Source organism: Lissotriton helveticus, chromosome 7 (assembly GCF_964261635.1).
Source record: "Lissotriton helveticus chromosome 7, aLisHel1.1, whole genome shotgun sequence".
Taxonomy (NCBI): Eukaryota; Metazoa; Chordata; class Amphibia; order Caudata; family Salamandridae; genus Lissotriton; species Lissotriton helveticus.
Window position 1 is genome coordinate 66,168,382 of NC_136068.1, and position 14,307 is coordinate 66,182,688.

Genomic DNA, 14,307 nt, shown 5'->3' on the forward strand with positions numbered 1-14,307 from the left:
GGTGTCAGTATTTGGTATCCCTCCCTCAGTACATTCAAGACAATACACATTGTTGGCACAGCTTTTGATGATGTTATAGTATTTTTCAGTATCAATTATTTTATTATTGTTTTTCTGTATTTCAGTGCCAGATGCCGACTCTCCACCAGTTGCACCTGGTAAGAGATATTTTCCAGATCATACTTTTCTCTCCGATTCTTTATGATGTTTGAGTATTCAGTGTATATTTCAGTGTCAGTCTCTGAGTACTGTCTCTATTTTAAGACAGTGCATCTATCTGTCTGATTAGAGTCCCTTCCACATGTTTCCTTTGTTCTATTTTGCTCTTTCTTAGGTGTTTTTATCCATGCCCACATGTCCGCCTATGCTGGAATATCTGGTGCTGTGCCTGTATGTATGGGATAGCTAAAGTTGTGCCCAGATTGGGCTTTCTGGTGTTTCGGTTGCCTCTCCGTGGTGCCAGTCACATGCATATGGGATGTCGGAATTGGCAACCTGCCCTCCTGGACCTATCCTGACATCACCCGGTGACCCCATTGTCCCTCTTTTATCCCTTGAGAGGCTCCTGCTTCCTCCTGAGGGGTAAGGCGATGAGCAAGGAGTGGGCATTACAAAAGGAAAACAGGGCTCTAAAGAGTCAAACTTATTTCCTCATCCTGACACTGACCTGGAGCTGCCATCTTAATACTGAGCTAGCGCTGCCTTTTCTACCCGGAGACTAGGGGTAGTGATGGTAGCACCAGAGTACCACAGGAGAGCTCCAGGGCTATCAGTTTCTCCCATGGACAGCCTTATTGATGTCCAGTGCTGGGCAGCATGCATCTATCTGTGTTGTCTTAAGCATGTTTACAGTGAGTTGAAACAGTTTTTGCAAGTCTGCGTTCTCTGCATGGATCTTCGCTTGCTTCAATTATTTCTCCAATTTGGTGGATCTTCATGCAGTCTCCACCAAGGTGCCTTGAGTTAGATCTGTTGGGAGTCGGGTATGTTTGCAATATTTTGTGCTGCGTTCATAATGATGACTCAATCTAGTGCTGGGCATTGGGAGTTGATGTGCCTCTATGGTGTGTTCGAAACTGTGTCTCGGATAGTCAAACGCTATGTCTGTCTTAGTTGCCTATTTGCTTTAAGTCTGGGTGTCTTCAGCTGTGTGTTTGGGTGTCTCAGACTGTACTTTCCAGGTGTGTTTCAAAGAGGGTCCAAGAGGGTCCATCTGTTGCTGTTCTTGTTTTTATGTCTCCTGTCGTTCTTCCAGTAGGATTTCCACCATTTGTTCAAACCAGAAATGAGCAAAGCTATCTTAAGGGTTTCAAGTCTATAACACACTGAAGGCCCCAGTTATCTCTGTCTCAAGCTAATATTCATAGAGACCCAAATATGGTGTATGCAGGACAATGTTCAATCATGTCTTTGATCATCACACACCTCAATCGACATTACCCATATAGGACATAATGTCCAACATTAGCCTATCTATAAACTCCGAACATTCCCCAAATGTTCATTCTGATAAGGTGTTGAGGACCCCGAAGCAAACCGGAATTGTTGTTGCCACATGAGGTGTGTGAAATGCCATACAAATGCTGCAATACAGTACAGTAGATCTGTCTGAATGTCACCTTTTTCAGCAAATCTGATTTTTGCTTGCCAAAATAGGTAGTAAAGTTCCGATCATTATTAAAATCTAAATCCAGTATTTTCCTGCTTCGAAACCCCCCCCTGAAAATAACTTCTGCAAGGTGTAATAAACACGCCAAAAGTATTTTTAAAGCTGTCTAAACTATTCAGAAATAATTGGCAGATTTAATATAGGTAAATGCCATGGTAAGAATACAGAAGTTATTGCATTTCCCAGCCATCCAGAACCTACTCCCGCCCTGTTAGAGGCTCAAAAAACATAGCCGTGGCAGGCATTTTTATCTGTGGAAGGTGTAGACCCTACTCTGGAGCATGCGGTAACTTTGACTGTAAAGACTTGCATTAAGCAAAATTGTTCTGACCCATTCCAGAGAAGTGGCAACCCTGAATCCAAGCCAACTAACTGACATTTGTTTTCTTTTACAGTGAAAGCCATCAATGAGTCGCTTGCAGAAGGTACTCGCTCAGTGATCTCATATCACCACAAATACATCTCATACATTGCTTTTTTCTAGCAAATATATGGTTTGATAGTTTGGTCATCCTTCCTTCCATGATCAGTATCATCTTCAGTACCCTGCTGTTTTCATTCTTCTAGTCTAACTTCATTATCTCAGCTTGCCTTCTCTTTCCTGTACCTTAGAGTTTCTCCTGTCTTTAGCCTAATTTCCTTCATCCTCGTTCCCATCATTCTCTCTTTTTTCTTTTTCTGCTAGTCTATCTTCTTTTTCTTTGTCTGAGTCTTTCTTCATTATTTCATCTTCTTACCAAGTCCACATTTTCCATTAACACAGTACTAAATTCAAATAGACAAACCAGGTATTTCCTTCACTATATACACCAGGCTTGTGTTTACCAGTTACCGTGTAAAATATGATTAGATTACTTCTGCTTGTTAAGGAAGGATCTGTTTCAGTTGTGTGCCAGTTATTAAAAAATGGGATTTTACATGGTCTGGAAAACTAGCAACCTAAATATGAGGTAGCCTCATGAAGGTGTAATCTCTGCAACTACCCATACAGTTTTTGTAATCTTATTGATAAACAAATCTCTAGTTTTCTTTCCTTATCCCAGTCTTGTCTCTTTCTTTATTAGAGCATTTTTTCATTTTATTGATGTCAATCTCTTTTTGTTGTTTCATCCAGTCTACTTTTCTTTCTTGACCAGTCTTTCTTCACTTTCATTTGCCTTAGGTGTTGAACAGATTTGCAATAGAAAACGATAACACTTATAGCTGGCAAAAGAAAATGAAACAACTATGGGCACCTTGTTGGAGCATTGGGGGCCCATTAGGATGGTGGGCGGATTGCCTGGCGGGGGCAATCCGCCCGCCATCCGCACCTAGATCCCCCCCGGATATAATGGCAATAACATCTTAAACAGGTTATTGACAACCAGGCTCAATAAAAGGAAGAACTACAGCATTATTATGATAATTTGGCATGCCACTGTATTCTCTTCCTGTCTCTATCTAAACTACTTTAGCACCAAAAGGTGACAGCCAGTATTCTTTGAAGAAGATATTTTTCAGCTTCTGCGCCAAAACTCAACCTCTCAGCCCCTGGAAGTTCCTCCATCAAGGTCTCTTGTTTGCATCATGTTTATAAACCTTTCGGGCTCTTCTATTCAGTTATTTAGAATAATAATCAACATACTACTTCTCACTGAATGTCACTGAGAGCAGCAATCAACAAGAGCTCTCACATACTTATTGGCTCTGCAACACATTGTTGACTGTTGAAACATAGATATGACCAGTGGCAAAAATCTACATGCAGGGCTGGTGAAGACAAAAGCTGCACCCAAGAAGTGGTTGCTGAACAATCTAATCAAACAAAAATAAACATAAAACAACATATTTGTGCAAACCAAAAAAGTTAAATGCAACATGTGTTGATGATTGTAAAATATGCAATTGAATAAAATGAATATATAAAATTCATTGGGGACTTTAATGCAGAAAAACGTGAAGATTATATCATCCCTAGATTGATAGTGATGCAATAATGAATACATGTACATGTGAATGTCGTATGTGCATAAATTAAAAGGTTTGGCATTAATGCCCTGTGCCTAAGCTGATTATGTGACTCGAATCAATCCAGAAAGGAAAAAGCAAGATGATGGCTTCAGATGACTATACAGACAAACAGTAGCAGCTTCCGGTTATCTTTCTCTTCATAATACTGACTTTGGAATGGATAAGAAGCTTTAACCCTGCGGATTTGAAAAAGGATTCACAGGTGTGGATGCTGTTTCCAAATTCTCTTTGCAACAAAAAAGATAAAAGACTTCTGATTCATTGGGAGGACACTGGTTCTCATCACCCATTGATTGATGTAGCTACAACCAGATCAAACAATTCAGATGTTGAAACTGGAGGTGAAAACGGAGTCAAAGGTGGAGATGAAGGTATAACTGGTCTTGCTAAAAGATAAGATGGTCCATAATGCTGCATTTGGGTACACAGGTGATGGCCTAGCTGTGGTATCCTAGATGGCAGCTCTGAGGATGGATAGCCGCATTGCACAGCAGAATGTCTGATGCACATGGAATTGTTTGAATTACTCAAACACAAGGAGATGATGGACGGAGCACTGAAACTTTTCAAACACTTACCCCCGTCACAGATCTGGGTTGAATCCATCATCATTCTTTAGCCCACTTTACCACCCCAGTTCAGACCCATCCATATGCAAATCAGCCTTGACCCTGTGCCTCATGGGAACAGTCCAGCCTGAACTGCCAAGCCATGTCTTCCCTGGACCAGAAACAAGCATCCTGGGACCGGCTTCGGGGTAACACCCCTAACAAGCCAGGCTAGCTTGAATCCAGTGGCAAGGTGAGCAAGGGACCCACATCTGGGCATACCCTGACGCTTAATATGGAATATCCAGGAAGACTATTTCATAACAAGACAAGCACCCAAAACACAGGTCACTCTTGCGGTTGAAACCTGTGAAACGACAGAGTCCAGTTTTCCTTTAGCTTGACAAGCAAGTCCACTTCAAAGTAGAATGTCATAGATTCTCAGCATTTGTATTCAGTCGGATTGGATTCATTTGCATCCATGTTTCTCATATTTCCTTACATGTCACTTTTACTTCTTCACTGGGATAAAAAAGGATTTGCACAGCACAACTATGAGAAGTAGAGTTGATGTTCCACAAAACAAAATTCAAATCAATAAACCGATGAAGAATGAAATAAAACCCAAAAAATATTTCAAACCCAGTCAACAATCCAAATCCAATAATCTTTAAATCATGAACAATTCCAGTTGTGTATGAAAGATGGTATGCAATAGATCAGCAAAATGCATTGGGAATTTAGTCTTCAGAAATCGCTGAGTTTCAGACAGAGTTGTTAGCAAGCCAAAGCTCACTTCAGCAGAGGTTAAAGGTACCTCTTTTTGTGTTAAAGTCACAATGAGGTCATTTACTTTAGCAACACGTGTATTTATCACCTCTACTTTGTCCCAGGAAACACTCACAAATATTTTTGGAAGGGAAGGATAAAAGGTAATGCCACAATATTGTAATATTTTTTTAAATGCTGACACATAGACCACCCCTGGTGCTATCCCATAACAGGATTCATTTGTTCATATTATAGAAGAACCATTTTTTAGAAGCGTGTGATAAGAAAGAATGAAAGAAGCAGGTGCTACGAAGAGCTTACAAGCAAGATCCAGATTGAAAGAGTTACAAGCCCCAGGAATAGTCAAAAGGTCATGAAGGAGTTAGTGTCCTAATGAATTAGTACATGCAGATGTGCTAATGAAGGCATGATTGTCTTTTGTCTAATAACTAAATTCAAAAGGTAATTTCTAGGAGTGTTGTAAGAAGTGTTGTTTTAGGAAGTGTTGTGCATCTGTTCATACCACCTAAGAGGTATATAATTTTGATGGTAGTGATTGGTAAGGAGATTATTCCATGCAAGAGGCACATAAGTTGTGGGTCTTCAGCAACAGACAAAGGAATGTTTTCTATTTGTTTAGCTGATAGAAGATTGTATCATGCTTCTGTCTAAATGTAAGAGTATTCAGGAGAAAAAGAGATGCTTCGTTTGTGAGCTGCCATGACACCTTTTGAATTTTAAGTGTCTGTAATATTCAATTTAACTGTGTCAATACTCATATTTGGTCCTGCTCTTGTTTAGAAGTTTTCAAACCTTCTTTCAAAAGATTGAATATAGAAGAGGTGATGATAGACATGGTGTATGTGCATTTGGAAAGAGTTTGGAAACCATTATAAATCACTTTAATGGTAGTATGCATTATTTCTCCATTTGTTCCCATGATTCTTTTTGCGCTTCTCTTTCAGAGCTTGCCTGCTGTTAGTTTAAGATAGCATATATTAGCGTAGACATACATGTTTTATTTCTCATAGGTGTAGCTCCATATGAAAATCACTCAAGTTTGAACCCTCACTGAGTTTTGACATGTGATGTTTTACAACACTCAAACTAGTGTGCGATAGCTACCATTTACATAACTTCCCTACCAGATAAGTGGTTATAGTCATGGGTGAATATGAGCTATACCTAGAGTCTGGTACCTTTGCTAATGGACCAGCAGCTTTTACACAGAAATATATATTCATACATAGATTAGTGTCTGTTGGTCATATGGCTATACCATATGAACCAAACAGTATTACAATGTATGTTCCATTCTGCACCATTTCAATGAAATCACTATCAGTGACAGTTTCTTTTAATTTGCAACCTGTGTAATACATTTTACATTAGATGGTTTTTTTTAGTCTCTGAGCAATGCAAAGCTCTGGCTAGTGGTATGTGTTACCATCTTATTTAAAAATATCATGTCTCTAGGAAACATGCATGCTCTGAACCGGGTATCAGATTCCTTAATGTGCCAAAGTGTAGTTCCCAAAACACTCTTCACACTTATGGTTTCATTCCAATATGCATATCCTTGTTTTAAAAAAACAAATAAATTAACTGTGTTGAATATATAAAACAGTGATCAGTAATCAAAATCTTTTTCAGCATTTGAGGTCCTTGAAAATAATAAAATTTAGATGGATCAGATCTGTCATTACTGATAAAACATGAATTCCATTTCTTCAAACTTTTAGGACTGTTGATTGGGGGTGCTCATCAATGCGCCCTCTGTACATGATTATATATTTCTCACTGGCTACTAGTTTGATAAATGTAATGTACCTGCAATGATGAAAACAAAAAGGTCCCTGAATTGAGAAAGGGATCTTCATTATCCAATAAAGGATATGAACCCAGGTCTACCATCAGTTGTTTAACAGCATTTATGTCCCATGAACTTGAATAAAAAACCTGGAGTGACAATGTCTTCCAAAGACATTTTTAAAACATAAAAAGTCTGAAGTGATATTAATAGCATGATAATCCCTTTTGTTTCTGTGTAAAGAAGAATCTGGTTCAAATACTGAATCACAAGAGACAGCATCTGGTTCTCGTGAATATAGTTCCCATTGATCAACAACAAAATTATAATGTGCATCTTAATCCACATTGATTTTATATTCTTTATCCTTTCTTTATTAGTGAACATTTGTTTGCATGTTTTTATAGTCAGTCTTCATCCTAATGTCACATTTCTTTCTTTGCCACTCTTTTTATCTTTCATTATTTCAAACTCCCATTTATTGCTCTATCCTTTTACCACATTCCTTTTTCACTTTCTTCCTCTCCTTAATTCCTCATTTACTTTTCAATAGGATATATCTTTCTTGCCTTTTGCTCCCTCCTACCTCTCTCAATCTAGCAATTTTCTTTCTCTGTATGAGCTGTTCCTTTCTCAATATCTGCCTTCTATCTCCAGCTCTATTTCACTTTCTGTTTCAATTTCTTCTGTCTCATTTACCTCTTCTTTTAATTTATCTTACTATAACTCTTTCAGCCTTCTTTCTGTCTCTTTGGTGACCCACTCCATCACTTGTTTTTCACATTACCCATCATATTTTTCCCTAGACTGCCGTGAGGTCCAATATCCCTGCACCCGCATTTACTCTGTGCTGCGCCCTGTGAAGCAATGCCTGGGCCAGGTCTGCATCAGCAGGTAAGGTGATTCACATTCATCTATCACTTGATAGACAGAACTCTCACTGCCCCATTTATGTCTTTCACAGATCAGCTGCCTCCTCATCACTTGTGCAAATGTAATTTTAATTAATTTCATTAGAGGAGCAAGGCAGCATATTAAACGCAAATTAAGTTTCCAGTGATGTACATTTCACCTACATTTCTCAAACAAGGAAATTTAAAAACCAAGATAAAAATATCCATAGAGGCATACGTGCAAAAATCTGTTTGTGATGTGTAACTTCAGTTGATAAAAAATTAGTGAAAACAACGGTGGGATTATTAGTTGCAAACTACACCAACAGCCAGATGCATCAACCTTAAAACCGGTCGCAAACGGGCAGATTCTCAGTATTGCGACCAGTATTTTTGCATTTGGGATGCATCATCCCAAATGCAAAAATCGCAATTAAGGAATCTCTAAATTGAGATTCCTTAAATTGCGAATGCATCAAACAAAAAGAAATAGTGATTTTACAAATAAGAGTAGCAAATTACAATGAAGTTGAACTTCATGGTAATTTGCAAAAACATTGAAAAATGCACTAAAGTGCATTTTTCAAAGTTCCATTTTACACACACACATGCCCTTAGGGCATGTGTGTGTACAAGATGTACCCATATGCAGATTTCAGGGGTGCAACAGGGTGTCCTTTGGACACCCCTGCACCCTTGAAATTGCATTCTCAATTTGCGATTCGCTAATTGCTAATCGCAAATCGCAAATTGAGAATGTCTTCCCATTCATTCCTTTGGGCCTCAGGGCCCATAGGAATGAATGGGGAGGTATTCCTTAATTGCGATTCGCAATTTGCGAGTCGCAATTAAGGAAAGTGTAGGAATCGCTATTTTGATAGCGATTCCTACATGCATAGGCTTTTGCGATTCCTAAATAGCGATTCCTTAAAAATCGCAATTCCATCGGTTGATGCATCTGGCTGTATGTTATTTGTACTTTTAAGTGAAAGTTTTGTTAGTGAACATTTTGGATGGGGGAAATAGATTTGCATTTCGATAAAAGTTGGAATGCTTATATGAACATGTTAAAATGTTGAAAAAGATGGAGGTGGGGTATATACATTTTTTTTCTAAGGGTTTGAAAAGTAATCAGATTGGATATAATAAATATCAATATTTATCTATAATGATAGTCTAAGGGACCGTAGACTCTAGTGAGCACTATAGCAAGTAAAAATCAGGAACTTATAAAAAAAGTTTTACATTTCTCTCAATTTCAATGGGAAAGATAAAAATGTGGGGTCTGATTCACAATCTGTTTTTTGTAGTACATAAAGTAGTACTACAGCAGTTCTGCTTACATACAAATAGCAGTTCACAAATCTGCTAGTGGAAATCACCACCTCCCCTTGTCTATCTTTTCTATGGGGAGAGCTCCAGGCACAGAAGTATACTACTTAGTGACCAGGGAGAGGTGATGTTTACTATAAAATAGAAGGGGTTTAGGGTAAAGTAAGGAGGGTTTAGGGCAGGGCACCACACACATCCACCCACAAAAGAGTAAGCACATTGCTATTCATAAACTACAGACCCAAATCATGAAGGTACATTTATAACATATTGATTTAATCATGCGTAGATTTACTCTTGCAACCAGATGCAAATCTAAGCTTTTTTGCTGTACATCATTTCTCAGTAGAGATGTAGACCTATGTGTAGATGTGCATGTCTCCACCTCTTGAAACTTCTCAGACTGAATTTATGAGCATAACGTTTTTACTAGCAACTTTTCACACTCCCCACCAGGGAAGAGATTTTCCCATGGTAATGTACAGGGAAAAGTAATACACAATATTATTTCTTAAAGAAGAATATTAAAAATATTGTGGTGCTGTCGGAACAGGTAGGCAAAAGTAACCACTAACCGGTCAGGATGACAAGCAGGGATGATGGTATGCTGCTGAAACCATTCTTCCCTTATACGCTGCCACGCAGGGAGTAAAACAGGCTGATCATTACCCTGATAGGAAGCGCATCGGGGAAAAGCGGAAGAGGATAAAACATATAACACTGCTGGGCTCGAAGAGCACTGGTCTGAACCTCTTCATGTGGTAACTGAACCTCAGCACCCAGAAGAACCTCTACTGGAGTGAGGAGACTGTAGAGTGGTGAGGCTGGGCCCACCACGTGTATGCACACGCACTTAATAAGCACACCGACACTTGTATGTACTTAGCCGGAAAGACCCCGAGCGGTCTTCCGCTTGTTTATTTATACCGAGGGGCGAGCCCGCCCCAAGGTTGCGTGTGCGTGCGTGCGTGCAAAGATACATTGTAGGTGAGAGCCCGGATGGCTCTCTACATCCCTCCTTTATTTTAGTCTCTTGCTCATGGAGACGAACAGGCAAAGTCCAACAACCGTTGACTCGGCCTTGGATTGGGCCGCAAGTTGTAGCGACGATCCTGGGTCCGAGGTAGTTCGACAACCCCGGCCGGGGCTGTCCTCGGACCCTCACTCGCATCCTCGACCCTTGGCTGACTCCGCCCGACCTCGGGGCCTGGTGACACTGGCCTTGGCGGAGGGGCCATTCTTGGCGGAGTAGGTGCTAGACCAGAACAGTTATCGAAGTCTATGCTTTCTTGGTCTCCAAGTTCCGTTCTCTCGGTTCGTTGACGCACGTTGACATTGTCCAGCATCTTCTTGAAACACGAGGCATTCCTCGTCACGGTTTGGCCATTCCTCCTAGCTGTAACCATAGTCCCTTGCACTCGCTCCACTGTCCACACTTCTGGCTCAAAGGGAGTCCGAAACTTCCACCCAGGATGGCGATCCTTGACAACGACTGTGTCCCCCTGCCGGAGGGCTGGTTCCTTGGCATGCCGGTTTGCACTCGCTTTGATGTTGGTGGCCTGTCGCCGGGCCTGTATGGCCTCGGCGTCCCTTTCTTCCGGCACCCACGTACTGGCAGTGGGAATGCCATCCCTTGGAGCTCGCTTGAACAGAACATGAGAGGGAGCACACCTTGTCGTTGAGTGAGGTGTCTGCCGATAGGCTCCAAGGAAGTCGTCCAGGGCGGCCTCTGGGTCTTCACCGTTATCAACCGCAATCCGGAGTGCTCTGTTTAATGTCCGCATCAGCCTCTCGACTTCCCCGTTGGCTTGGGGCCATAGGGGTGTGATTTTCCGATGTTTGATCCGGAGAGCCTCCAAGTAGGCCTGAAACTCTCTCCCTTGAAAGGGGGGCCCATTGTCGGACTTGATTTCTTCAGGGAGCCCCATCGTAGCAAACACTCGACTCAGGACTTTCTTTACTTGCGGGAATGCGGTGGATGCAATGACTTCGACAACAGGGAATTTTGAGAACGAGTCTACCAGCACCAGCATGTGCCGACCGTCCGGAAAACTGCCAAAGTCAATACTGAGTTGAGCCCACGGGGCCTGGGGTGCTTCTTCCGTGAGCACGGGTGCTGGTGCCGGGTCATTGCCCGTGATCGTACACGCGTGGCAGGACCGTATCATGGCTTCCACCTGGCTGTCCATTGCAGGAAACCACACCTTACTCCTCAAACGGGCCTTGGTTTTAGCCATACCTTGGTGTCCCACGTGGGCCAGGCTCAGGGCTCGTTGCTGAAGGCTTTTGGGCATGACAATGAGGTGCCCGCGCAGCACCACTCCTTCATCCCCGATACTAAGTTCACTCCGTATTTGCCACAGCTGCTGTCTGGCGTGGCTCACCTCCGGCCGGAGGCACGATGCACCATCGAGAAAATGGGCCCAGCGATTTCCCTCGAGTGCGTCTTTGACTTTCACCAGGGTTTCGTCCGTCGCCGTGGCGTCGCTAATGTCTTGGAGCGACATATTCTCGGGGCACGCCGCTTGGGTGATCAGATGTACCATCTCTTCCAGCTCCTCCCCATCGTCTGTCAGGGCCGTTGGCGGGGTTACATCTGGATGACGCGACAAGTAGTCAGCGGGATTGTGTGCTCCCGGCCTGAACACCACCTTAAACCGATACCCCTGCAGCTGGACAGCCCACCGCTCGATGCGAGGGGGAGCAAGCCGGGATGTTCCTGCAAAGAGGGGCAACAGGGGCTTGTGATCGGTGACCACCGTGAATTCCTGCCCGCAGAGGTAGAGGTGAAAATGCTGGCATGCCCATTTGATAGCCAACGCTTCCCTTTCAATTTGAGCATACCTGGTCTCCGTGTCGGACAGGGCCTTGCTGGCATAGGCAACGGGCTTCCACTCTTCCTGCCCGTACTCTTGCAGCAGAACCGCTCCTAACCCAACGGGGCTGGCATCAACAATCAACTCAGTCCGCCTCCGCGGCTGGAAGTACGCCATGGTGGTGTTGTCAAGTAGACTGGCCTTGATGGTCTGGAACGCCTTGTTTGCAGCAGCAGTCCAGTCCCACTTCTGATCAGCACGGGTGAGGGCACGGAGAGGCTCCGCTATGTCAGCCAGGTTCGGGATGAACCGGCCACAGTAGGTGGCCATGCCCAGAAAACTTCGGACTTCTGTCTGACTCCGTGGAGTGCTTGCTGCTTTGATGGCTTCTGCCTTCTTAGGATCGACTTTCAGGCCTTCCCTCGTAAAGATATATCCAAAGAAATCCACTGATTCCTGATAGAAGGCACACTTGGCGCGGTGGAGGGTAAGGCCGCTGTCGGCGAGCCTCTGCAGGGTCGCCCTCAAGTTGGCGTGGTGCTCCTCGAGGGTCGATGAATATACTAGGATGTCATCACTCAGGTTGATCACCCCTCTTAGTCCGGAGAGCACCTCGCGAATGGCGTTCTGAAAGACCTCAGCTGCCGACGAGACCCCAAAGCTGAGCCGAGTGTAGCGACGCAGCCCCACGTGCGTCGAAAATGTAGTGATATACCTGCTGGCCGGCTCTAGCTCCAGCTGGTGATAGCCTGAGTTGAGGTCAAGTTTTGAAAACCACTTCGCCCCGTTGAGGTCAGCTATGATATCATCCATTGTGGGGGTGATGTGCCGTTCGCGCTTGACAGCGGTGTTGGGTAGCCTCATGTCCACGCACAGACGTATGGCCCCCGGCTGCTTCGGTTTGGGAGCGACGACCAGTGGGGAGACCCACGGTGTCGGACCCGACACTTTCTCAATCACTCCCAACTCTTCAAGTTTGCGAAGCTCTTCCTCGACTTGAGGCCTGAGGTTGAAAGGCACTCGCCGGTGTCTGAGAGCGACAGGTTTCACAGTCGCGTCGATATGTAGCTTAAACCTTTTTCCCTTGAGCTTGCCGAGACCCTTGAACAGTCCTGGGAACTCTTTTAGCATGAAGTCTGCGTGAGCCTGGTGTACTTGGTTGGCGAAAAACACCAGCCCCAAATCCTCTGCTGTGTGACAGCTCAGGAGGGTGCCCTTTTTGCCCTCAGTGATGTGGAACCTGGTCACAGTGGAATATTCTCCGTTGATCACGGTGGTTTGAATGACTCCACGAAGGGGCATGGGTTCCGTCCCGCCATAGGTGTAGATGCGTGCCGCAGACGGTGCCAGCGTTGGTTTTGGGGACATGCGCTCATATTGGTCCGAGTCCATGACGTTCACGGACGCCCCTGTGTCTATCAGCGCATTGACACTCGTCCCATCCACTGAGACGGAACACATTGGAGGCGGTCGTCTTTTCGTGGATGCCCGGCTCACGTAGGAGATGACATACACTTCATCGTCTTCGTCGTCCTCGTATCTGGGCCGGCGGTCTTGAGCCTCTGTGTCGGGAGGGGGTCTATCCTGGTCGAGAGACAGTTGTCTGACACGCTGGGTCACAGTTCTGGCGCGCGGGCCTGCAGCCCTGAACTTCCCTCCCCGGCAGACAGCAGCGAAGTGATTCATGCGCCCACACTTGAGGCACGTCTTGCCTTTGGCACCACACGTGGCCGTGGAAGGGTGGTCCACACCACAGTACCCGCATTGGCTGTCCCGTGGCGGGCCACCTCGCGGCCTTGCTGGCGGGAATCTTCTTTGGATCGCATCCACCCGTTCTTCTTTGATGGCCGGGGCCCTTGCCCCCGACGGGGCGATCACCGGGGTGCGCAGTGCGACCTCCATCTCTTCCGCCCGGGCATCCGACAACTCATGCGACCTCGCCAGGACGAGGATCTCGTCTAGGGTGATCCCTGGCTGTCGGAGGATCAGCTTTCTCAGTAGCTTAGATTTGCAGCCGACGATGATCTGGTCCCTGATCTCGTCACGAGGGTTAGTGAAAGGACACGTGCTCGCGAGCCGTCGGAGTCGAGTGTAGTACATGTCGACTGACTCGGAGTCCAACTGCCATGCGCGCTTGAATTTAAATTTTTCAAAATCATTGTTCAGCTGAGGGTCAAAGTGCGCGTTGAGGGCCGCGACCGCGGCGTCATAGTCGTCCTCGGCTCCGGTGTTTGGGAGCGATTCAAATAAGTCATAGATCTCTTGACCCCCATAAAGAATGAGGAGCGACCTTTTCACCACACCATCGGTTTCTCTCGTGCCCCTGAAGTACAGATTGAGGCGTCCGACCCATGCCTTCCAGCGGACGGCCGCCGTTGCCGGGTCTGCTGATTCGCAGAACGGCGGTATGGGTGCTGCGCCGGCGTGCTGATGCGCATGGGGCACGGGTGCGAGAGGA

At 44.6% G+C, this 14,307-nt stretch overlaps 1 protein-coding gene across 2 annotated transcripts in view; it reads left to right on the plus strand.

Moving 5' to 3' along the window:
- The window catches only part of MFAP5 (microfibril associated protein 5), a 148,520-nt gene that overhangs the window by 94,429 nt on the left and 39,784 nt on the right, over positions 1-14,307 (plus strand). For both annotated transcript variants that reach the window (XM_078651443.1, XM_078651442.1), the window contains 3 exons: positions 126-158; positions 2,065-2,094; positions 7,615-7,702. In XM_078651443.1, coding sequence (XP_078507569.1) covers positions 126-158; positions 2,065-2,094; positions 7,615-7,702 — 151 coding nt within the window. The remainder of the gene's footprint in view (positions 1-125; positions 159-2,064; positions 2,095-7,614; positions 7,703-14,307) is intronic.